Genomic DNA, 24,945 nt, shown 5'->3' with positions numbered 1-24,945 from the left:
AAAACTCAACACTGAAAAAACTAAGATGAGGGCACCCAGTCCCATCACTTCATAGCAAATAGATAGGGAAACAATGGAAACAGTGAGAGACTTTATTTTCTTGGGCTCCAAAATGACTGCAGATGGTGACTGCAGCCACGAAATTAAAAGATGCTTGCTCCTTGGAAGAAAAGCTATGACCAACTTAGACAGCATATTAAAAAGCAGAGACATCCCTTTGCCAACAAAGGTCCATATAGTGAAAAACTATGTTTTTCTACAGTAGTCATACATAGATGTGAGAGCTGGACCATAAAGAAGGCTGAGCACTGAAGAATTGATGCTTTTGAACTGTGGTCCTGGAGAAGACAATTGAGAGTCCCTTGGACTGCAAGGAGATCAAACCAGTCAATCCTGAAGGAAATCAAGCTTGAATATTCACTGGAAGGATGGATGCTGAAGCTCCAATACTTTGGCCACCTGATGTGAAGAGCTGACTCATTGGAAAAGACTGATGTTGGGAAATATTGAAGGGAGGAATAGAAGGGATGAGGATGAGGTGGTGGGGCTGCATCACCAACTCAGTGGACATGAGTTTAAGTGAACTCCTGGAGACAGTGAAGTGTGGCATGTAGCAGTTCATGGGGTCAGAAAGTCAGACACAACTTAGGGAGTGAACAACAATCCCCAACTTGCAATTCTAAAATCCAAAAAGTTCTGAAAAATGTTTTGTGGCAAACTCATTTGGTAGCAAATTTTGACCTGAGCTAAACTGAGGCTATTTATAGTCTGTATTTATTCCACTTAGTGTGAATATGCATATATTCTCCTGAAGGAATATGTATATTAATATTTATTTATTTTGGCTGCACCAGGTCTTAGTTGTGGCATGTGGGATCTTTTAGGTGCAGCGCGTTAACTCGTAGGTGCAGCAGGTGGGATCTAGTTCCCTAACCAGGGATTGAACCCGTTCCCCTGCCTTACAAGCACAGAGTGTTAGCCCCTGGACCACCAGGGAAGTCCCTCTGCTGAAGGAATATTGTATTTGACTTCAGGGTATTGCCTCAAGATTCTCTGAGGGTGTCCTGTATTATCCTCATGGAAGGATTAGTATTATTCCAAATACTACTTCTGAAACAAAGCTGACTTTATTACATGTCTAGAAAGGAGAACTGCGTGGCAGAACAGACTCCTGAAGAAAGCAAAGAGCTGATCTTCATGTGTTTGTACCAAAGCACAGCTGTTGCTGGTTGGGGCTGGTTTCTGGGATTCCAGAAACTATGGATACCATAGTTACTTATTCACAGTCTGAGATTAGGGCCAAAGACCTGTCAGTCTTTCAACTTCTTTCTTTAATTTGGAGAATAGGAATTTATTCACACCTGGTGACTTTTCTAGAATATGAAAAATCCTGCATTGTGAGACACACCTGGCCCAAGAATTTAGATAAGGAACACTGGACCAGAAGTACTTAACTCACAGGTTACAGAGAGGATTTAATTAATTTAGTTAATTTAATTTAATTTAGTTAATCTATGTAAAATGATTGGATTTGATTGCTGCCCCGCAGAGGAAAGCTGTGTAGGTGGTAATACATCATAAACTCTTACAGGGCCTGCCACTTAGCATTCAACTGTAAAATATCAAGTACCTACTATATGCAATGCTTTGCGAATAGAAAAGTGAACGGGAGACTTGATTTGCTGATTTAAGTCTGGAAGTCCGGATCTTTTTTTTTTTTTTTCCGGTTTCCTGGGTATGGAATCTAACCGCAGGATTTTCACGCAGGCGCCGGCAGGCGTTTCTCCGCAGGGGTCTCTTTCCGTGACCGTTGGGCTTTACCCCCTTGCACTGTCTAGGAGGTGCACGCACTCGGCACACACCGGCCCCTACGTGATCGCAGCTCCGGTGACTCTAGATTCCCTTTCAAAGACGAACGCCTTTCCGAGGTGGGGAGCGCCGCAGCCACGCCAGGTTTTATGTGGGTCGAGGTTTCCAGTCCTATCCAGCCCTGAGCCTTACCCGCCTAGTCGCGAGCGGCGGGCAGCACCACGGGATTCCGCCCCGCGAAGTGGCGGGCTGACCCCGCCCCTCCCCACGTCTCTTGGCGCCCGAGGGGGCGGGGCCGGACGCGCGCCGCCAGTGACGCCGCCCGCGCACGCCCAGACGCCTGCCGATTGGCCGCTGGGGCCAGAGTTCCTCCCGCGGAGCGCACCTCCCCCCAGATTTCCCGCCAGCAGGCCCCGCGCGGTAGATGCCTTGCTTCTAGTGGCTCGTTCCGACAGAGCGGTTGAGCCTCGGCCTCTGTGGCTATGTCGCGACAGAGCACGCTGTATAGCTTCTTCCCTAAGTCTCCAGCGGTGAATAATGCCAACAAAGCCCCCGTCAGAGCCTCAAGTGGAAGCAGAGCCGCCGCCGCTGCCACCCGGGCCTCCCCTTCCCCAGGCGGGGATGCGGCCTGGAGCGAGGCCGGGCCTGAGCCCCTAGCGGGTACCACGTCGCGGGCCGAGGCCAAGAACCTCAACGGAGGGCTGCGGAAGTCGGCATCCCCTGCGGTCCCCGCCAGGTAGCGGCGTAGAGGGGTGCAGGGAGGTGGCCTCGCGGGGCTAGGGTTGCGCGTCCAGGCCCTGGGCTCGGAGGGGGTGGGGCTGCTTGAAAGAGTGCAGGGAGCATTGGGGGTGTAGCTTGTAAACAGGGTGCGAGGAAATCGGCCGTGCAAGGAGAGGGGGTTGGAGGGGAGGGGAGGGGAGGGGAGCACGCGCTTAGTTCGGAGGTGGAGAAGAAGTGGTCCTCCAGGTGCGGGAGGAAGAGGGGAAGGTGCTTGGAGTAGGAAGGAGAAAGAGGAGAAGGGAGTACTGGGGGTGGGGCGCGAAGAGAAAAGAGCTGGCCTGCGCGGGGCGCGGTGCGCCCTCTGGGCGAGGGAGGGGTGGCGCCTGCCCCGGGCGGGGGAGGGGTGGCAGGAAGGAGGAATGCCCGCGGCAGGGATGGACGCCGGGAACCAGCAGGTTGTGGGGGCGCGGCGTGCTTCGAGTGGGATATCCGGAGGATGTTCCCCCATCAGAGCCGGGATGGTCCATTTCGAGCCCGCTAGTTGCTCGAGGAACACCCTCGATGTTTGGATTAGAACCTCGGACGCGAAGCCTCTGGCGGGGTGGGTGTGTGGGCTCTTGGGGTGGGTGGATGTTACCTTCTGCAGTAATCTTGGGGCCTCCCTGGCGGCTCAGACGGTGAAGAATCTGCCGGCAATGTGGGAGACCCCGGTTCGATCCCTAGAGAAGCGAATGGATACCCACTCCATTATTCTTGCCTGGAGAATTCCATGGACAGAGGAGCCTGGTGGGCTACAGTCCTTGGAGTTGCAAAAAGTCAAGACTCTACTGAGCGACTAACACTAGGGGGGTGGACAGCAAGTTTAGAGCGCGGGGGTGTGTCAGCTGGGAAACCAAGGGGCCTGATTGGTCCGAGTTAGGGTTGCAGGGGCGGGGAGCAGAAAGTGCGGGGACCAAGCTGGGTCAGCGTGTAGATAGATTGCATATGCATCAAACAGATGGAAAGCTTAATTTAATGTTAATTTTGACACCTGGAAGTATCGTGCGAGTTGAAAATAATGTTAGTTTAAGAAATAGTGCGGTGTTTTTTTTTTTTTTTTTGCCTCACCAGGGAAGCCCTCGGGATCTAAGTTCGGGGACCAGGGATTGAACTTGGGCCATGGCAGTAACAGCGCGGAATCCTAACCGCTAGACCAAAAGCACTCCCCGAAATAGTGCATCTTTTGTTGGGGATTTCAGGGGAGGATGGGGGACTGTAATTTTTTCCTGAATTGAGAGCCCCCAAAGGCCTTGATCTGGCTCTGGGAGAGCGGTATGAACGTGATAAAGGGGAAGCCTGCCCGGCGGTGTCTTCCTCTACTAGGCAGTTTGGTGGTGTTTCAGGGTTTGGCTGGCCTTTGTTGAAGTAGCGGGCGACATTTTGAAAATCTCGCACTTATTGTGTCCCATGTATTGTATTAGGCATAAAGTGTAATGGCAGCCGTCTGAAAGGGTGAAATAGTGGTACAAAAAAAAGAACACATTCAAGATCAGAGAGGTGAGTAGTTGATTTAGAATGTCTTGCATTTTAGGCGTCCCACAGATTTTTCAAAGTGCAGCTGTAATTACAGTGTTACCTTCTTCCAAGCGACCCTCTCAGGAAGTTTATGTAGTTGCCTGAAGAGGGGCAGGACTTGCCACCCCAGAATGTGCGTCTGGCATAGAGGTTATTTTGAGCTGAGTATTTTTGAGAAGGGGAAGACAGGGGAGAAGCTCTGAGAACAGTAGAAGTTATTCTTCCGTAAGGGAAATTTACATTTAAAAGGGAAATCTCCATTTGTAAGGATGCCTGCCTCTGTACTAAGAAGAGAAGGGAGATTCTGTAGGCACTGGACTGAAATCTTAATAACAAACATATCCTTGTTTTTTGTTCTTTTCTTGGTAACCTCCCTTGTCTCCCTCCCCGGCCCCCTATCTTTCCTTTGTCTATAGCTGAGGACAGTGGTTTAAGGTGGTAATGTGGGCCATCTCCAGGAGTGTTACTCAGTTTCCCTTTGTATCGCTCAGCCAAGAACTCAGATGGGTAGTCGGAAAAATATTTTCCCTGGGGGTTGGGGTGAATTGGGAGATTGGGATTGATGTGTACACTATTGATACTATGCGTAAAATAGATCACTAATGAGAACCTACTGTATAACTCAGGGAACTCGACTCAGTGCTCTGTGGTGACCTAAAAGGGAAGGAAATCTAAAAAAGAGGGGTTATATGTATAAGTATAGCTGATTCACTTAGCTATACAGCACAAACTGACACAACATTGTAAATCAGTTATACTCCAGTGAAAATTAAATATTTTTCCAAAATAATTTTTTTCCTTCCCTACATGTGCATCCTCTGTAACAGATGCATAGTAAGAGATGTACAAAGCGTTACGTTCACCTAAACTTGAATTTGATTCTTCTTGCATCCATTCTAAACGGATGGAATTATTTGTTGTATGATTGTGCTTTATATTTTGAATAACATATGCAGGTTTTTTTTTTGAGGTCTGAATTTTGGAAGCTCATAAAAGACTTATAAAAGAATAACATTGTTTACACTTGACCACCTACTCTATAGGACTGCTTTCAGGGTATTCAAGAAAAATGGGCATTTGATTCTAGGTTTCTAAAGAACTCTCCATTCATTAGATAGATTTGGCCTTAGGTTAACAAATGTCAACGTACCTCCTCTGGCAGGCACAGTATTGGGCGTCGTGGAACCTGGATATAAGAGTGAACGGGACAAGCGAAAAGGCAGTTTCAGAGCAGGAGCAGAGCCGGTGAGCTCTGTTCACTTTGGGGAGAGGATGGGGGATGTATGGGTCTGGGTAGGCTTTCAGCTCTAAGGCTGAGACCAGAGGATAGATAAGTAGAAGTTAGCTCAGCTGCTGTAGAGGTGAGGGGGTTTTAGGAAGCTGGTGCAGGAAGAGGAAGGTCCTACAAAATTGAGAATGAAGACAGGAGGCCGGAGCCTTAGGTATGAGGAGATGCAGTCTCTGCTGATGGGCTACAAAAATATTTGGACTTTTCCTAGGGGTCAGTTGAAAGAAGTTGAACATCTTTCAATGGTCATTTGTCATTTAGTTTCCTCTTGTGCACCACTGTTAAAGTGTTTTGTCTTTTTTTCTTTCCTTCCCCTAGTGTCTTTGTCAGGTGTGATGCAAAAGTCTTTTTTTCACCTGGGTTGAGAAAAAGGAAGCAGTTGAGGTGACATTAGTTTGAGTAAATGGCTGCAGGATATATGTCTATGCACTCTGGGCCTGCTTCTCATACTTCATTTCTTCTGTAGCCTTTTTGAAAAAAATTTTAAGTCTTTATTGACTTTGTTGCAATACTGCTTCTGTTTTATGTTTTGGTTTTTTGGCCAGGAGGCATGTGGGATCTTAGCTCCCAGACCAGGGATGGAAACCACATCCCCTGCATCAGAAGGTGAAATTTCAACCACTGGACCACTAGGGAAGTCCCCTCTAGCTTATTAAGACAATTGAAAGAGCTGTGAGCAAGGCTTCTGACTACTAAATCTGGCTTTTTAAAGCAAATCTTAGCTGGTTTAATTTTTGCAATCTCATTTCAATAATTATCTGTTGATTATGAGAAATGAGGACAGTAAAAAATTTTAAGTGTGTGCCTTGTATTCATTTATAGGAGTGGTGTGTCAGACCGTGACAAGATTTTTCTTTTTTTCCTAAGAGCCTTTAGTTAAAGGTAACAATCTGCCCTAGTTGTAGGTGCCTTTCCTTCTTTTCATACAGTTAAATCTATTTATAGTAATATGTTCTAAATAATATCACACCTAATATAATAGTTTTTGTAAGAAAAGAATTCAGGCTTTTAAAAAAGTATCATGGTGGAGTTGGTTTCACAGACTTAATTTGATTTAATCGATTTAACTAAAAAGATGCTGAACTTGTCATGATAATTTGGCCAGCAGGAGCCTCTTTTAAGCTGGCGTTTATAACTTTTTAACATTACCTCAGAACTTTGCATTCTGATGAGGATTGTCAGTTGTCCCTGCTCCTTGAGCTGCTTTCCGAAGAGCCCTGGTTTTAGTTTTTTTATAGGCTTCTTTTCTAATAATATTTAGGAAATAGTTTTAGAGGCCAGTTTGGATGATAATTTATATGGTTGCCCTAGACCTCATGCATAAGTGATAGATGCCATAGTTATCCAAGCTGAAGGAAGGAAAGCCCGGTGAAGGGCAGAGAGGTGCAGGTAGATGGGCAGGTGTGATGGGAGCCCTTGGTAATAATTTCTCTGGTTACTTGTTTTCTCATTAGCTATTTGAGGGTAGGGGAATTCTACTCTAATGGTCTACATTGAGAAGTAGATACAAACACTGATAGTTGGCTTGAGAGTATGTTCACCTTTGTGAAACTTGTGTTTATATACACAAAGTTTTTTACACATAGCCAGGCTAACTTTTATTGTTTATAGGGGCAAATTCTAGCAGGGGCAAATTCTAGCATTGCTTTTGTATCTGCTGATTCTGTTTTAAAAAGTAGACAGAAATGTTGCTTATAAATTGGGGGTACAGCTAAAAATCGACACCAAGGTAATGGGCTAAAGAGGGAGCAAAAATAATGGCATTTTTAAAAGCAAAAATATAAAGATTTGTTCATGTATATTTAGCTTTATTAAGTTATTTCTTATTTTTAGTTGTATGAAGTTGTGTTTTAGTTGTATGTTTTACATTTGTTTTTCTGAGCTGTCACCTTTCCTCTTACCTTTTTAAAGCTGTCTTTAAAAATCCCAAGAATATCAAACATTTGAGATATATTATCATTTTAAAAACAATTGTAGAGGGAATTCCCAGGCGGTCCAGTGGTCAGGACTCCACACTCTCACTGCCAAGGGCCCCAGTTTGGTCCTTTCTCGGGTGACTAAAATCCCACAAAGGTGTGTGGCACAGCCAGAAAACAAAAACCACTTGTAATATCATAGTTGAATCATATTTATGAAGTATATCATAGGCTAATTCCCGTATTTATTTTGGGATTTCACATTGGGCTCTAAGAAGAACCCGTTCTACGTTGTAAAGTGACTTTTTGGCCTAGATATTTTCAAATTGGATTGCATTGCATAGGGTTTGATGATCCTTGTTAATGTTTAACACAGTCCTAGTTATTTGAAAAGAGAAAGGTATTAAGATTGTCAGGAAATGGAGCCAAATGTTAAAATACAGTAAAGTCTGAATCCGACTGTTAAATAAAGTTTCAAGTAGAGCCATTTGTATCCATCTCTGATTTTATAAGGTCCTCTGGCTCTTTAAAGATCAATGTATGAAAGATAGCAGATATTCAGATTATAGTACATTCCACTGTGATCCCATGCTTAAGTTATAGTTAGATATTTTAAAATACGGTATTAGTATTGGTAAAAATCTGAATATTTGCATGGATTAAAATTTATGTTCCTTTTATTTTGATATTCTGTGGAGACTGCACAACTACTAGAGATAAAAATTTTAAATTACTGTTAAAGAATTCGTTTGCACATAGAAAGTCAGTAGATTAAAAAGAATTTTTTTCTGAAAAGCCTTTTAACGTTCGGGAAACTATCAATTTTTTTTTTTTTTAAACTACATTTTTAGTCTTAGCATTTAGAGTGTACTTACACTTTCTGTTTTTGGGTGCTCCAGGTAGTGAAGGCTTTGTGTCTTAACCACTGGACTACCAGGGAATCCATTCCGCCGCTCCCCCACTCCCCCTACCCCCATTCTTAACAGCAGAGCTAAGTTTCTGTAAGTATAAGTTTATGTTTAGGGTGAGGTGATGTTGAAAAACAATTTTGTTTATGATGGCATTTTAGCTTTACAGATCTGATTATTGTAATTAGCTTTTTATGTGTTTTTTCCTCTAGTGAGGATGCACATTTATTTGCCTTTCAAATAAATTTAAAGACATTAAATTTTAAAAATTATTTATTTATTTACTTATGGCTGTGCTATCGTTGTGATGAAGGCTTTTCTTTAGTTGTGGCAAGCAGGGGCCCCTCTAGTTGCATTGTGTGCAGGCTTCTCATTGCTGTGGCTTCTCCTGTTGCAGAGCACGGGCTCCAGGGTACTCGGGCTTCAGTAGTTGCAACTCCCAGTTTCTAGTGCACAGGCTCAGCAGTTGTGGTGCATGGGCTTAGTTGCTCCACCCCATGTGGGATCTTCCCAGATCAGGGCTCGAACCCATGTCCGCTGCATTGGCAGGTGGATTCTTTACCACTGAGCCACCAGAGAAGCCCTAAAGACATTACATTTTCAAGTTGGTTGCTTGGAAAGGAATCTATGTCAACTTGAAACCTTTGAACACCATTTTACAATTTGTTGTACAGTTTGTACACTTTTATACAAATGACAGAGTTTTAAGGTAACAGTCTTAGAGAGAAAGCCCAAAATTTCCTTTGGGATAAAAACTAGATTAACTTAGTACTGTTAAAGGTATAGAACTCAAAGTTTTTTCCCCCATGTCTTGGGTCTCAGCTGGAAACTTGAGTTACTCTTAATTGAGGATAGACAGGAACTTTCAGGAGGCAAGTGTGGCCATCTCATGTTTTTTGCTCAAGAATTTTGATCTACATATTTAGTTTCTAAGACACCTGAGATACTTGCAAGTGCTTTGTTGCTTCACATGAGATAAAATAGAATTGTTAGTTTTGGGGCATCCAAATAGAATTGTTAGTTTTGGGGCATCCTGCTCCCTTGAACTTCAAATGTACCACCAAGATGTTCATTCTTGTCAAAGTCTCTGATGCGCTAACTCTGTTCTAAAGAATGTGTAACTTTTATAGACATGTATGTAATGAAATAGCTACTGTTGAATTAGCCATACCTTAGTCCTTACCCTCACATGGGCAAGGAAAACAGTCTTCACTTTTACAAAGCACTAACACTTTGTATGAAAGTGAAAGAGGAGAGTGAAAAAGTTGGCTTAAAACTCAACATTCAGAAAACTAAGATCATGGCATCTGGTCCCATCACTTCATTGCAAATAGATGGGGAAACAATGGAAACAGTGACAAACTTTATTTTTTTGGGCTCCAAAATCATTGCAGATGGTGACTGCAGCCGTAAATTAAAAGATGCTTGCTCCTTGGAAGAAAAGCTATGACCAAGCTAGACAGCATATTAAAAAGTAGAGACATTACTTTGCCAACAAAGGTCCATCTAGTCAAGGCTATGGTTTTTCCAGTAGTCATGTATGGATGTGAGAGTTGGGACTATAAAGAAAGCTGAGTGCCAAAGAATTGATGGTTTTGAAACTGGGGTATTGGAGAAGACTCTTGAGAGTCCCTTGGACAGCTAGGAGATCCAACCAGTCCATCCTAAAGGAAATCAGTCCTGAATATTCATTGGAAGGACTGATGCTGAGCTGAAACTCCAGTACTTTGGCCACCTGACTCGAAGAACTGACTCATTTGAAAAGACCCTAATATTTGGAAAGATTGAAGGCCGGAGGAGAAGGTGACGACAGAGGATGAGATGGCTGGATGGCATCACCGACTCAATGGACATGAGTTTGAGCAAGCCCCGGGAGTTGGTGATGGACAGGGAGGCCTGCAGTGCTGCAGTCCATGGAGTCACAAAGAGTCGGACATGACTGAGCGACTGAACTGAACACTTTGTAAACCTGACTCCATTCTGGCCAGCCTGAGCTCACCTAGGGGAGGAACTGCTTCAAACTAGCCAGTGATGAGTTAAGGCTTCTTGAGGTACACACCAAATTTCATCTCTTAAGGGATGAAGGGCAGCCAGGCTGGACTGATGAGTATTCTTACTGGTTCCCCTGTCAGAAAAATTGACTTTGGCCAACAGTTTGTAGTCTGATGTCTGAAGACTTTACAGCCAGAAATATGCTTCCTGTGAGGAGACATGTTCATTGGCATGACGTGTATTTGCTCTCTGGTCAGTCTTCTAGAAGTTACTGCCACAGAGTTCAGACTCAGTTCTGATAGTGTATTTATATATGCACAAAGGTTATTTCCCTCTTTTAGCAACAGAAAAGGGTACAGATTTAGGGTACTCTCAGGACCTAACATACAAGTAAAGCTTGTGGTTTCCCGATCCCAGTGTGATAGACTTTGTGGTTAAGTGGTTGCCTGGCTAAGTTAAGGGAAAGCCTGCTTGACAGTTCCACACAGAGATAAGGGTCTTTGTCTCCTCTTAACAAATGGATATGTTAGTAAGGAGGAAACACTTAAGATACCTGAATTGTGCAGACACAGCTCCCTGTTTGAAGATGACCCCTGTGGTGTTTGACAGCAATAATTATAAACTCATGCTGGTCACTATAGTTTTCTAAGTTGAAAGAGGAATGTACGTACTTTAAAGGCCCTGGATGTAAGCACCAGCTGAAGCTATGCTCCTGTTCTGGTTTCTTTTCTGTCTAGCATAGGAATTTCCACATCCACATGTTTTGAAGAAATACTTCAGTTTTATGATTGAGCCTGATTAAGGTGGCCTCAATTGATTATTCTAAAATGTCTGAAATATTCTCTTTTGTAATATACTGTCGGGAGCTGTGTTAGGCATTACTGACAAAATGGAGGCACGGCCCAACCCCCTCTCCTCATCCTGCAGGCACAGTCCTGGGATGAAGGAGTTAGGTCTTGTGATTCTGACTTGTCCTTTCCTTCCTTTGGTTGAGTTGGCTGGAAAGAATGTTAAGGTGCTTAATGTTCTTTCGAGGAGCATGAGAAAGCACAAAGCCTTCTGCAGTTATGCCCAGGAAATAATCCATAAAATTAACTATTGACATTTGTTCAAGGATCTTTACAAAGAATGTTCCAGGATGAGCACATAGGCCGCAGCTTGAGGCCATGGGAAAGATTGTTATCTGAGACCTGCTTGTGAGGGAAATGTTTATGGCAAAAGAAGTTTGCTGAGTTTAGGGTTTAGGAATAATTAAGAATAGTCAGAAGCTAAAAGTTTAAGGAATGTTGTAGTGTTGGCATATTTTACTATAGCTTATAGAGACTAGGAATTTTAGAGATACTAACAGCTAGAAGCCTTTTTAGGAGATAATGAGCTTAAGTTACTAGGGGATAGCAAGATTTAGAAAGATAAGAAATAAACTGAGGAATGTGGTATGCAGCCCAGAGACAAACATGAGTTACAATGTAATCACAAGGACACTTAAGAGGGAACTCTGAAGGGCAACAATGATTTATGGAGACAGTAAATCTGGGTGAGGGGAAACTGAAGATGTCAAACCTCTGACCTAATGCTTTTGTAAAAGTATAAAAGAAAACCTGATGCTTGAAATAAACATGCAGTCCTGCACTTTGAGTCAGAGGCTGCATCATTCTCCGCCGACACCGCTCATCCCTTCAGGCCGATTCCCTGGCTGCTGGAGCTGGTCTCCGGCAATATACTCATTTTACATTTGTCATTATTCAGTGAAAACCTTTAAGCAGGCTTAGAAAATCATGGTATATAGTACTGGAGCAGGGCTTATCAATTGTTGTGGCCTCTCTATCACTGAGGGACTCTTGTATACTTCTTCCCCTCCTCTCCCTTTCTCAGGAAATCTTCAGGGCTAAGTCAGTTTTTGTGAAGATTAGATCTCCTGTTGATTCTGTAGGCTTATTTATACAACTGTTTGTGTACACAACTATTTTGGGCACATTACATACTTAACTCTTAAGTTTTCCCACAAAACTAGATTTTTAGGGATGGGCTAGGGATATTAGTCTGCTAGCTTTTGGGGTATTTGAAATACGTTGGAGCAAAGTTTTAATGAAATAATTTTTAATGTAAGTATAGCAAATTTACCTAGGCATTATGCTTGGTATTTTATTTATACTTTGGGTCAGATCCTGTTCCTAATGTATACATGTACAGGTATGACTCATAATTTGGATCACATGTACAATGAGTTTGTCTTTTTCCTGCTATTATCAGTCTATCAGAATTCTGCTACAGTTTTTAAACCTTGAATAATTGAGATAATTTCTAACTTTAATACCATTACATTTGTGTTGTCTTATATTTGCTTATGATTTTAAAAATGACTTGAAAATCTGATTTAAAAAAATCATTTTTAGAATTTCTGTGCCTGAATATTAATGCCAGAAAATTTCAAAGGTGTCTTAAGATACTTTCCTTAGAACTGCTTGTTTGTAGGTAGTTGCCTTTAACTTAACAAAATATTAACCAAATTATGTATTTTCTCTTGGCAGCAGTTCTTGTGACTTCTCACCAGGTGATTTGGTTTGGGCCAAGATGGAGGGTTACCCTTGGTGGCCTTGCCTGGTTTACAACCACCCTTTTGATGGAACATTCATCCGTGAGAAAGGAAAGTCTGCCCGAGTTCATGTACAGTTTTTTGATGACAGCCCAACACGGGGCTGGGTTAGCAGAAGGCTATTAAAGCCATATACAGGTAAGAGATTTACTTTGCAGTTTGAGTATATTTGTAAGATAGAGCCCACACACATGTGAGTCTGAATGTTAGTGTCTCCTCACAGTGGATTTAAGCATATTTTACTCCAATAAGTTGTAAGAGTGGGTGTGGTAAAAGCTTCTAGCATGGGAAAAGGATAAGATGTAGCTGATCTTCGGCCAGTTTGTGGTGTGGAGTTGAATTTTTATTTCTGTCCTTCTGAGTGACTTATAGCAATATCAAACCCTTAAAGGAAAAATGATTTCATGATTGGATCTAGTGATGGACGACAATGCCAGATTCAGGCATGAAAAAAATAAAGTGTTCCTATCTTAAAAGTTTCCAAAAGAAAGACAATGTAGCCAAGATGCGGAACATATAGATCCGTGACATACTCTACAACAGGTAGAGATGCATGTGACCTCGGCTTCAAAATGCTCACCTTATGAGCACATCTGAGTTGAGTTTCACATCAGAAACCAGACTTCTGGAACCTTGACTCACTCTTCCCAGGCCCAGCCTTATTTATCACAGACATCAGCAGTCCTGCGTGTATGGTTTCATCTAGGCTGGCTGCACCCTGTCAGTCTCCTGCAGTGCATGCACAGTGTGACTGCAGGATGTAGTGCATGCACAGGTTTTTTCCATTATCTTCAGACTTCTGGCCAGGACATTGCTGAACTCAGTATCTTGGAATCAGAACAGTGTTCAGTTTCCCAGAAGCCCGGGAATCATGCCCTTGTGGTTGTAGTGCTCCTCATCCTGCAGGGCAGATAGGCCTGTGTAGAAACCTGATGTGCAGGGTGAGAACAGAGTAAGAGAATTTACTTCAGTCTTCTCCATTAATTTGCTCTATAATCTTGGCCAAAGTAACTTCTGTTTGCATATATGCAAGTTGGACCAGATGATAAATGAGGTCTTTTCCAGGACTAATTTGAGATGCTAAACCAAGCCTTGGCAAAAGATGACTTTAAAAAGAGATCAAAAAAGTTTACTTTTACGTTGTAATTATTTTATAAAATCACCGGTGTGCATATTGCTCTTTGCCCTTTAAATTTCCAAACTGTTGCAAAATGTGTATGTGAATAAATCAGCAAAGAGGTGTGCATGAAAACAGTAGGGCTTTGGTGAGGGGAATGGTCTTAGGGTTGTAGTTTGCATTAGAGGTTTTGGGTAATGGTGGTGATACTAGATTGGCGAGGTGAGCACAGCTGTAACAGGTACTCTGGGAAAGTTCAGAGCCACTCTTAATGATTTTGACTGCTGCAGTTTGTAGTTTTGGTGCAGCTCTTTAGAGAAGTGAGAAATTGCAGCTTTGTTTTAGTCAGCCCATAAAAGTTGCTAATTCCATGGAAATTTAGGATGTCCCATCAGTTTTAGTATACTGAAAGAAGGGAGTAATGTAATGTTTGGCTCTGTTAGACAAATTCAGGTTTGTTTTGCAGCTGTAGTTATATTCAGGTAGCAGAATAGAACAGACATTCCTAGTTAGGCCTCTTGGAAAAGAGCTAAAACAATTCTGTACCATTAGTCTTACAATTGTCTGTATCTAACCTTTTGCTCAGTGGATAGACATGTCATTTAATACTATAGCTCTTTGAAATGAAATGAATAAAGGAAAAGTTTTACTTTAAAACAGAGCAAGACATTTTTGATGCAACTGTTTTGAAAAAACTTTTAAGTCTGTACTGGGTTATTATCCTCCCAGAATTGAGGGTTCCTTAGAGTAGGATTTTTTTTTAATGTCTTATCTAACTGCCTTGGGAACAAACTTATTGTTAATGTGATTGCTTTATTTAACTGACAGTGTAGTTTTTGCCTTCCTTAAGCAATGTTTTTTTAAAAAGGGTCTCGAATCTCCTTTACATCTCATGCCTCACCTGAAAAGGTGTGGCTTTAGGGTCCACAGTCTGAGGTCTTTGTGGAAGAGAGAGTGGTCCTGGGTGAACCAACAATTAAGGTAACTTACAGGAGGTAAAACAGGTAATTTCAGTTTCACTGATAGTTTTACCCTGAAAATTCGTTCTGTGAAGGTTTTCTTGACCTTATCTGTATCAATTAAAAATTATGCCTAAAGGACTTCCAGGCAGCCTAGTGATTAAGACTGCAGTTTCATTGCAGGGGCACAGGTTCCATCCCTGGTCAAGGAACTAAGATCCCATGCGCCTTTGGCAAAACAAAACACCTTGATGGTTATCATTCTTGCTCCTTAGGGCAAGTGTTATACATTGAGCCAAATGTCCAGCCAACTGTTCTTATTTATAAATAAATACATGTGTTTTTTTAGGTTCACATTCAAAGGAAGCCCAGAAAGGAGGTCATTTTTACAGTGCAAAGCCTGAAATACTCAGAGCAATGCAACGAGCAGATGAAGCCTTGAATAAAGACAAGATTAAGAGGCTTGAGTTGGCAGTATGTGATGAGCCCTCAGAGCCAGAGGAGGAAGAAGAGACGGAGGTGGGACACTGCTAACAGGCAGTTGTTACTATTGTTTGGAAAATGTTGAAAAGTAGGGAGGGACATATTAGAGTGGTAATTTCCTATTTTATTTATTTCAGTTCAGTTGCTCAGTCACGTCTAACTCTTTGCAACCCCACGGACTGCAGCATGCTAGGCATCCCTGTCCATCACCAACTCCCGGAGCTTGTGGGTGTATATACATACACACACACACACAAATATATATATATATTTTTGGTACTCATACATACATACATACTTATACCTCTGGTCATATTCAATTACTTAGAATCCTCAGCAGTCTAGGACGCTTTTTTACTTAAGTTATCAAGTCTGCTAGAAACATACATGCTTACAGAAGGTAGTACCATTTTGGTAACCAGTATAGAGAGCTAGGGACAGTAAGGACATGGTGATAAAATTGGTTGTGGTATCTGATAGTAACCTTCTATATGAGGGTGTGGAAATTATCATTTTATGTTCTAATACTTTTTTGTTAAATTTTAGATTGGTAAGAAAAGGTTGAAAGACAACCTTGGTTTCAAATATTAATGGTCACTTTGAGTGAATTAAATCTTAAATGAATAATTGGTATACTTAAACATTTTCTAATTTAGTAAATTAATGAGATGTGCTTAAACAGTCATCTATAAGCTGCTTGATTTTGTTCTATTCTATATGAGATAGGCAATGATCAAGTTAATAAAATGCATATTTTAAGAGAAACTGGCACTTCAGTGTTGGTCCCAGTAGATAAGAGACTGCATGCCCAGTGCTGGGAGCCTGGGTTCAATCCCCACTGGGGACCTAAGAGCCCACATACCACAACTAAGCCCGCTTACTGCAACAAAGAACAAGCATAGCCAAAAAAAAAAAAAAAAATGAGAGAAATGTTTTTAATCTTAATGAGTTTGAGACCAGAGATCATAACATTAATCAGATGTTTAGATCTGGATGGGAATGACAGAAATCATTTAACCTCAGAACTACTTTATGTATGAGGGAGGTCTATGAGAACTGAACATGCTTTGCTGAAAAAAACGGAGCTGGTTTGTGGAGGAACAAGGACTAGAACTACAATGATTACTGTTTTTTTTTTTTTTTTAAATAGTAAGGAATTTATAGAACGGTAAACTTTATAATATGTTCAACTGTAAGAGGAGAGATGACCCTGGAAGAAAGATAACAGAAGTTTTTTCTACAGCTATGACTGTTAATGAGGACATCACCTATGGGTATTTTATCATGTATGGTCATCCTAAGGACTTCATTAGTATTGAATAGGAAAGAACTCTCATGACAGAATCACTTAATCCTGTATTGTGATATTTGTATTAATTTTAGGTGAAACTGAAATTGCTATCCATTGAGAAAGAAAAGTTTCTTATTTCTGGAGGTGGGTTCTTCTCCTGATATATGAAGCTGCAGCATATTGAGAGAGATTCCCTAGCGATATTGTCACTTTTCCAAATTTTACTTTTATATTTTAAAATATTCTTTCTTTGCCTCTCAGGTAGGTGCCACTTACACATCAGATAAGAGTGAAGAGGAAAAAGACATTGAAAGTGAAGAGGAAGTGAGGCCAAAGGTGCAAGGATCCAGACGAAGTAGCCGACAAACAAAAAAACGAAGGGTCATATCAGACTCTGAGAGTGACATTGGTGGCTCTGATGTGGAATTCAAGCCAGACACTAAGGAGGAAGCAAGCAGTGATGAAATAAGCAGTGGCATGGGGGACAGTGACAGTGAAGGCCTGGACAGCCCTGTCAAAGTTGCTCCAAAGCGGAAGAGAATGGTAACCGGGAATAGTTCCCTCAAGAGGAAGAGTTCAAGGAAGGAAATGCCCTCAGCCACCAAACGAGCAACTGGCATTTCATCAGAAACCAAGAATACTTTGAGTGTTTTCTCTGCCCCTCAAAATTCTGAATCCCAAGCCCATATTAGTGGGGGATGTGATGACAGTAATCGCCCCACTGTCTGGTATCATGAAACTTTAGAGTGGCTTAAGGAGGAAAAGAGAAGAGATGTGCACAGGAGGCGGCCCGATCACCCTGATTTTGATGCATCCACACTCTTTGTGCCCGAGGATTTCCTTAATTCCTGTACTCCTGGGATGAGGAAGTGGTGGCAAATTAAGTCTCAAAACTTTGATCTGGTCATATTTTATAAAGTGGGGAAGTTTTATGAGCTGTACCACATGGATGCTTTTATTGGAGTCAGTGAACTAGGGCTGGTATTCATGAAAGGCAACTGGGCCCATTCTGGTTTCCCTGAAATTGCGTTTGGCCGATACTCAGATTCCCTGGTCCAGAAGGGCTATAAAGTAGCACGAGTAGAACAGACTGAGACCCCAGAAATGATGGAGGCACGATGCCGAAAAATGGCACATATATCTAAGTATGACAGAGTGGTGAGGAGGGAGATCTGTAGGGTCATTACGAAGGGCACACAGACCTACAGTGTGCTGGAAGGGGACCCCTCGGAGAACTACAGCAAGTACCTTCTTAGCCTCAAAGAGAAAGAAGAGGAGTCTTCTGGCCACACTCGTGTGTATGGAGTATGCTTTGTTGATACCTCACTAGGGAGGTTCTTCATAGGTCAGTTTTCAGATGATCGCCATTGTTCCAGGTTTAGGACTTTGGTGGCACATTATCCTCCAGTACAAGTCTTATTTGAAAAGGGAAATCTCTCAACGGAAACTAAGATGATTCTCAAGAGTTCATTATCCTCTTCTCTTCAGGAAGGTCTGATACCGGGCTCCCAGTTTTGGGATGCAGCCAAAACTTTGAGAACTCTCCTTGAAGAAGGATATTTTACAGACAAGTTAAATGAGGATGGTGGGGTGATACTACCCCAGGTGCTTAAAGGTATGACTGCGGAGTCTGATTCTGTTGGATTGACACCAGGAGAGAAGAGTGAATTGGCCCTCTCTGCTCTTGGTGGTTGTGTCTTCTACCTCAAAAAATGCCTTATTGATCAGGAGCTTTTATCAATGGCTAATTTTGAAGAATATGTTCCCTTGGATTCTGACATGGTCCATGCTACAAGACCTGGTGCTGTCTTTGCTAAAGCCAATCAACGAATGGTGCTAGATGCTGTGACATTAAACAACTTGGAGATTTTTCTGAATGGAACAAACGGTTCTACTGAAGGGACCTTGTTAGAGAAGATTGATACTTGCCATACTCCCTTTGGTAAACGGCTCCTGAAGCAGTGGCTTTGTGCCCCACTCTGTAACCCCCATGCTATCAATGATCGCCTGGATGCCATAGAAGACCTAATGGTTGTGCCTGACAAAATCTCTGAGGTTGTAGACCTTCTTAAGAAGCTTCCAGACCTTGAGAGACTACTGAGTAAAATTCATAATGTTGGGTCTCCCCTCAAGAGCCAGAACCACCCAGATAGCAGGGCTATAATGTATGAAGAAACCACATACAGCAAAAAAAAGATTATTGATTTTCTTTCTGCTCTGGAAGGGTTCAAAGTAATATGTAAAGTTATAGAGATTATGGAAGAAGTCATTGATGACTTTAAGTCTAAAATCCTCAAGCAGGTCCTTACTCTGCAGACAAAAAATCCTCAAGGGCGCTTTCCTGATTTGACTTCAGAACTGAACCGATGGGATACAGCCTTTGACCATGAAAAGGCTAGAAAGACTGGACTGATTACTCCCAAAGCAGGATTTGACTCTGATTATGACCAAGCTCTTGCTGACATAAGAGAAAATGAACAGAGCCTCCTGGAATACTTGGAGAAACAGCGCAGTCGAATTGGGTGTAGAACCATAGTTTACTGGGGAATTGGTAGGAATCGTTACCAGTTGGAAATTCCAGAGAATTTCATCACCCGTAATTTGCCAGAAGAATATGAGTTGAAATCCACCAAAAAGGGCTGTAAACGATACTGGACCAAAACAATTGAGAAGAAGTTGGCTAATCTGATAAATGCTGAAGAACGGAGAGACGCATCATTAAAGGACTGCATGAGGCGACTGTTCTATAACTTTGATAAAAATTATAAGGACTGGCAGGCTGCTGTGGAGTGCATCGCAGTGTTGGGTAAGGCTTTCAACAGGTTTGTTCCTAAAGCTTTGGTTAGTGATGTCCTGTGTGCCAGTTTTATATTGAAATTACAGTCCACTGGAAAGTCCCCATTGACTCATATCCCTGAACTCAAGTAATGGGTATATATTTGATCAAATTTCAGTTGAACTTATAGTATTTGATAAATGCTGCTTTTAAGCTATTTTTGAAAGGTGCGTAGAACATTATGTTTGCATAGCACTTTAAAAAAACATTTGGCTGCTCCAGGTCTTAGTTCTGGCACTTGTGATTTTTGTTGCAGCATGCAGGCTCTAGCTCCCTGACCAAGGATGGAACTTGTGCCTTAACCACTGAACCACCAGGGAAGTCCCAAGCTACTTTGTTATGTTAATTTAAAGCTATCCCTTGACCTCTGACTTAAGTTTTACACTCTACACACATATTTGAAAAGATTTTAACCTTTCCTTTTTCTCCTAGCCCAAGTTGTCACACTTTCTTTTCTGAGTTTATTTCTAAGAGCCCTGGTTTATGTATTTGTAATTAGGTAACCTCTTCAGTTTCATAAATAATTTCCCTTTTCTTTAAAACTTCATGGCCAACTTATTTTGAAGCCTTTTGCTTGTTTTAAGAGTTTTTTTTTTTGTAACAGTTTTGAGGCTTTTTTTCTGTGTTTTAAAAAAAATATAGCAACCACAGTTTACCCAACTTCAAAACAAAACTAGTTTTTTGAGCGTGCATCTATCCTGTGTTTGAATGTGCCACATTTATTCCTCAAGCCAATACAGCTTTAAACAATTTGGTTGGTAATTTAAATCTTCCCTCAGCACAGGTGTTCAAAATTGGTGAATATATTTATTTTCCTTTTAGGATTGTGCCTATTGTCAGAATATTCTGCTTCCTAAGTGTTACCTCTAGGATTGTATCAAGGAAGAGACTAGTACAGCATCTCTGTTGTATCTTTTAGCTTTCCTTTGGCATTCCTCTGGTCCTGATGTTAGAAGACAATTTCTACTTTGAGGGGATAGATTTCTTAAGCTGAAACTAGATGTTATTTCTCATTTTAGTAATGAAGTAATGAAGTGCTGTAACAAAGACATGTAAAACATTTAGGCTGATGACTCATTTCCAGCTAATGAATCCATTAACAAAGCATTTTGTATACTGTGCAGTTAGAACAATGTCACTAGAGTGCCTGCTTATGGAAAAAAATTTGCCATGTCTAAAGTGAAACATGCTACCTCCACTAAAAAAGCATTTCTGAACGGCTTTTTATAGAAGTTGGGCCTTTGTTGCTTATCTCAAAAATGATGAAACCTCACTTTTGTCCTCTACCAGATGTCTTATTGTGCCTGACTAACTACAGTCGAGGGGGTGATGGTCCTATGTGTCGTCCAATAATTCTGTTGCCAGAAGAAGATACTCCTCCCTTTCTAGACCTTAAAGGATCACGGCATCCCTGCATTACGAAGACTTTTTTTGGCGATGACTTTATTCCTAATGACATTCTAATAGGCTGTGAGGAAGAAGAGGAGGAAAATGGCAAAGCTTATTGTGTGCTTGTTACTGGACCAAATATGGGAGGCAAGTCTACACTCATGAGACAGGTAAAGTGTTACAAAACTTTGAATGAATTTATTACACATTTAAGCCACTGTTTCCCAAAAAACTCATGAAAGTCAGTCCCTGACTTACTAGTAAGCAAAGGAAAACTCGAGTCATGAAGCTGAGAACTGTGTTCATTTCACTGGTCAAATATTTGCCTGATGTTAAAGAAGTACTTCACTTAAAGTGAAGTTGGTTCAGGCCATGACTTTTGTGAGCTCTGACTTTGCATCCATTTCCTCTGAAGGTTGGATGTATTCATAATGAATGAAAATTATACAATGTACATTTGTTCTTAAATTAGGTTCATTTCTAGGAACCCTTAGAACCATTGCACTTGTTCATACAGGAAAGCAAATATAATTCATGACCTTTAATTAACTGTTGGGAACTGCTTTTAGGGAAGACAGTAAATATATTTTCCTAACCTTTTGTCGGGTTGGCTAGTCACCGAGCTAAACATGATTTAGATTTTTAAAGGGTTTAGAAAAAATGTAACAGAGACACTGGGTCCTTGACAAAAAATGTTTGCTGACCCTCTTATTCTACTCTACTGTATTATGTACTTTGTACAAATTTGCTGACTGGAGAGGAGCAGTAGTGTAGTAATATGATTTTTAACCTTTTCATTTTAAATCAAAATCATCTAGAGAGCACAACAAAAAAAGTACCTGGGAGTTGGGGTGTATCTGGGAGTTGGGGCATATTCATCCTCTGAAATTGTCTGGTTTGCAGTTGGTTCTAGGCATCAGTAGCTTTAATCCTCCTGTTCAGCCAGACTTTAGAATCACTAGTGTAGTGGGTTAGTGTATATGTTCTGAGGTTTTAAAGCCAGGTAGGCCCTCAGCCTCACTTTTCCTACATAAGATTGTGAAGATTGTTTAAGAGTGCCTGACTTCTAGTTAATGTTTATTAGCTTGGCTTATTATCTGTCTTTCTGGACATACATAGATATCTCTATCTGTTCTCTTAATATCAGTCATAAAATACTTTTTCCTCCCTCATTCACAGGCTGGCCTATTAGCTATAATGGCCCAGATGGGCTGTTACGTACCTGCTGAAGTGTGTCGGCTCACACCAATTGATAGAGTGTTTACTAGACTTGGTGCCTCAGACAGAATAATGTCAGGTGAGTTCTTTTTCTACCTGAGGCTGTTATTTGACAACTCATTATGCAAGTTTTAACATACTAGAAGTAATCTTTTTGTAAAATTTAATCTTTAGTACCATTGGGTAGTTCATAATAGATCCAAAATAATACGAACCTAAAAGATGTTTCTGCTGTTAAAAGAGGATTCTTAAAATGATCACTTGTGTTTTTTTTTAAAGGTGAAAGTACATTTTTTGTTGAATTGAGTGAAACTGCCAGTATACTTACACATGCAACAGCGCATTCTCTGGTGCTTGTGGATGAATTAGGTAAGGCATTAAAATTTCTAAAACATTAGTACAAAGAATTATTTTTCTGGAAAATGGTCTGAAGGACACATTTCTTAAAAAGAATATGAATATACCCACCTTTGTCCATAGACCCCACAGTTGGCACTAGGCAATTTTTCAATCCTGTTAGAATTTATAATACAGGGATAATTGGATAATAAGGCTATTTAAAGAGAACTAAAAGGAAGTTTCTGAAGCATAGTGGCACTTGAATAGTATTCCTGAACTCCCAAGGGCTGATAAGCAAGCCTACTTTAGCTAGAGAGGGCCTGTTTACAGAATGCTTTTGGATGTACTAAGCTGATACTCAGTACATTTAAAAAAATTCTGAGGCCTGTCCTTCTTGAAATGTAATATGGCAGACTGTGTAATACATAGTTTATGTATATTTTCATAGGAAGAGGTACTGCAACATTTGATGGGACAGCAATAGCAAATGCAGTTGTTAAAGAACTTGCTGAGAATATAAAGTGTCGTACGTTGTTTTCTACCCACTACCATTCATTAGTTGAAGATTATTCTCAAAATGTTGCAGTGCGCCCAGGACACATGGTATGTATAAATTATTTATTCAAAAATTGTGTCAGTTTTTGAATGGGTCCTTCCATTGCCAGCATGTAATTTTTCTTTTAGGCATGCATGGTAGAAAATGAATGTGAAGATCCCAGCCAGGAGACTATTACCTTCCTCTATAAATTCATTAAAGGAGCCTGTCCTAAAAGCTATGGCTTTAATGCTGCAAGGCTTGCTAATCTTCCAGAGGAGGTTATTCAAAAGGGACACAGAAAAGCAAGAGAATTTGAGAAAATGACTCAGTCACTGCGATTATTTCGGTAACTATAGCTGGATATAACTTTACCACGTGATTTCGAAAACAGTAAAGGGGTGGATGATGCACTGTGAAAAATGCAAACTAACTTTTTTTTTTTTTAATTTTAAGGGAGGTTTGTCTGGCTAGTGAAAGGTTGACTGTGGATGCTGAAGCTGTCCATAAGTTGCTGACTTTGATTGAGGAATTATAGACTACATTGGAAGCTTTGAGTTCACTTTTGACAAAGGTGGTAAATTCAGACAACATTATGATCTAATAAACTTTATTTTTTAAAAATGACCATTTTTCCATTTTCTTTCTAGGAAATTAAACCCTTTTCTTATCTACCTTCTACATAATGGTTATTGAATACTCCACAATATATTAAGTCTAGATGTTATGGTACATGCATACACTTTCAGGCTGTTTATACCCACTGTCACCAATACACATAAATGGGGGGGGGGCTATGAAACTGTATAGGGCTGTATATATACTTGTCTCAGCTTAATGCAGGAAATTGTTTTAATTTCCAGCAATTTGTCTAAACTGTTCAAAAAAAAAACTGAACAGAGTTCAAATACAGGACTGTTTTGAAGAGACTTTCTAAAGTGTACTTTTAAAACATAGTAGTTTTTACCTTTCACAAAACTGAGTTACAAGAATACTTTTGTTTTACAGTGCATCCCTTCCTAGGAAGTCTCATTAAAACACTCACTTTTTCTAGGGGTGATTCTGAATGCTGCACAGGGAAGGGAAGGAAATAATAGTCTTAACTTTTCTTAAAGGATACCAGAAACATTGCTGGATATAATTTAAGATTAGTGTTTTCTCTTTCATAGAAAGAACGTACATACTGGGACATGAGTACAGTTACAGCAAGTCTAGGTGTGCTAACAAAACAGGGCACATTCAAGTACAATAAGATTTTGCTTGAAATTAAAAACAAACTACATGAGATTAAAGCATTAAAATCATATTTCTCAATCTGAATACATGTTAAAAAAAAATCAAAAGAAACGCAGAAGTGCTAGCTCACATTTTTACCATATTACAAAAGCAATTGGTACCCACGTCCATAAAAGCAGCAACAAAGCTGCTTGTCTATTGAAGAGTACTACTGCAAGTTGGACTGCATTCAATGCTAGTTGTAAAAACACCAGCTTTTTTTCAGAAGTTGGTATCTGTACAAAATTGAAGCTTATTTTCTTCACTTCTGTCCCTTCAAAAGTCTTTACACAGTAATGCTAAAACACCCAGCTTTGAGATCCTGAGTCAATATATTGCCACTTTCTTTTTGGTAGCTTGAGCTTCATAGTGTCAACTGACCTTGTGTATCCATTTTTAATACAGTCTCTTCCTGTAGCATGGGCAAATATTTTAAATCTTCCAAAAAAAAAAAAACAACCCAAAACGTTTTAAGTTACGATGTTAGAATGGCAGGACTTTTTCTTTAGGGAAGGTATTCAGTTGTGCTGCAATGTATTAGATTCTATAGGTGGAGCAGAGTCATATAGTGTATCTGTATCATGTGTAGGCTCACCAGCTAATGTACATGGATTAGACAGTGTTCCAGCACCACAGTCACAGAAAAACCTAAAACAAAATATGAAAACCCAAAGATTAGGGAAGTGAGGAGAGGAAAATAATTGGGTAATACAGCAAGCAAGT

At 40.8% G+C, this 24,945-nt stretch overlaps 3 protein-coding genes across 47 annotated transcripts in view; 1 reads left to right on the top strand and 2 right to left on the bottom strand.

The window, feature by feature from the left end:
• LOC145545898 (uncharacterized) overlaps positions 1-3,366 on the bottom strand; it is a 55,339-nt gene extending 51,973 nt beyond the window's left edge. For 20 of the 28 annotated variants that reach the window (XR_014082291.1, XR_014082305.1, XR_014082302.1 and 17 more), the window contains exon 1: positions 1,635-2,092. The gene's annotated coding sequence lies outside the window, so the exon portion shown is untranslated. Of the gene's footprint in view, positions 1-1,630; positions 2,121-3,166 lie in introns of those variants that run through there. The other 8 variants (XR_014082309.1, XR_014082307.1, XR_014082306.1 and 5 more) reach the window with 5 other exon arrangements.
• Positions 1,760-23,571, top strand: MSH6 (mutS homolog 6). 11 transcript variants are annotated; one of them, XM_081591226.1, is made up of 10 exons: positions 1,760-1,928; positions 12,716-12,918; positions 15,206-15,375; positions 16,892-19,436; positions 20,757-21,025; positions 22,035-22,152; positions 22,353-22,442; positions 22,861-23,015; positions 23,097-23,296; positions 23,404-23,571. In XM_081591226.1, the coding sequence occupies exons 2-10, from the start codon at positions 12,759-12,761 to the stop codon at positions 23,483-23,485; spliced, it is 3,789 nt and encodes a 1,262-aa protein (XP_081447352.1). In that variant the 5' UTR covers positions 1,760-1,928; positions 12,716-12,758; the 3' UTR covers positions 23,486-23,571. The 11 variants fall into 11 exon arrangements, with proteins under 11 accessions (XP_081447352.1, XP_081447356.1, XP_081447355.1 ...); XM_081591230.1 differs by lacking the exon at positions 1,760-1,928 and adding an exon at positions 2,203-2,545 and having other exon boundaries at positions 12,719-12,918; positions 18,947-19,436; XM_081591229.1 differs by lacking the exon at positions 1,760-1,928 and adding an exon at positions 2,203-2,545 and having other exon boundaries at positions 12,719-12,918; positions 16,892-17,870.
• FBXO11 (F-box protein 11) overlaps positions 23,541-24,945 on the bottom strand; it is a 113,184-nt gene continuing 111,779 nt past the window's right edge. For all 8 annotated transcript variants that reach the window (XR_014082284.1, XM_081591236.1, XM_081591237.1 and 5 more), the window contains one exon: positions 23,541-24,870. Coding sequence is in view for 7 of the 8 variants with exons in the window: in XM_081591236.1 (XP_081447362.1) it covers positions 24,741-24,870 (130 nt within the window). In the remaining variant the exon portion in view is untranslated. The remainder of the gene's footprint in view (positions 24,871-24,945) is intronic.

This window comes from Giraffa tippelskirchi, chromosome 4 (assembly GCF_054371585.1).
Source record: "Giraffa tippelskirchi isolate mGirTip1 chromosome 4, T2T-mGirTip1v1.2.pri, whole genome shotgun sequence".
Classification (NCBI taxonomy): domain Eukaryota; kingdom Metazoa; phylum Chordata; class Mammalia; order Artiodactyla; family Giraffidae; genus Giraffa; species Giraffa tippelskirchi.
This window is presented reverse-complemented; position numbering and strand designations above follow the sequence as displayed.

Excerpts from the sequence above, each read along its gene's own strand:
- MSH6 (XM_081591222.1), top strand. The coding sequence starts at position 2,292 with ATGTCGCGACAGAGCACGCTGTATAGCTTCTTCCCTAAGTCTCCAGCG. Across the intron at positions 2,546-12,718 it reads TCCCCTGCGGTCCCCGCCAG|TTCTTGTGACTTCTCACCAG; the intron begins GTAGCGGCGTAG and ends TCTTGGCAGCAG. Across the intron at positions 19,437-20,756 it reads GGAGTGCATCGCAGTGTTGG|ATGTCTTATTGTGCCTGACT; the intron begins GTAAGGCTTTCA and ends GTCCTCTACCAG.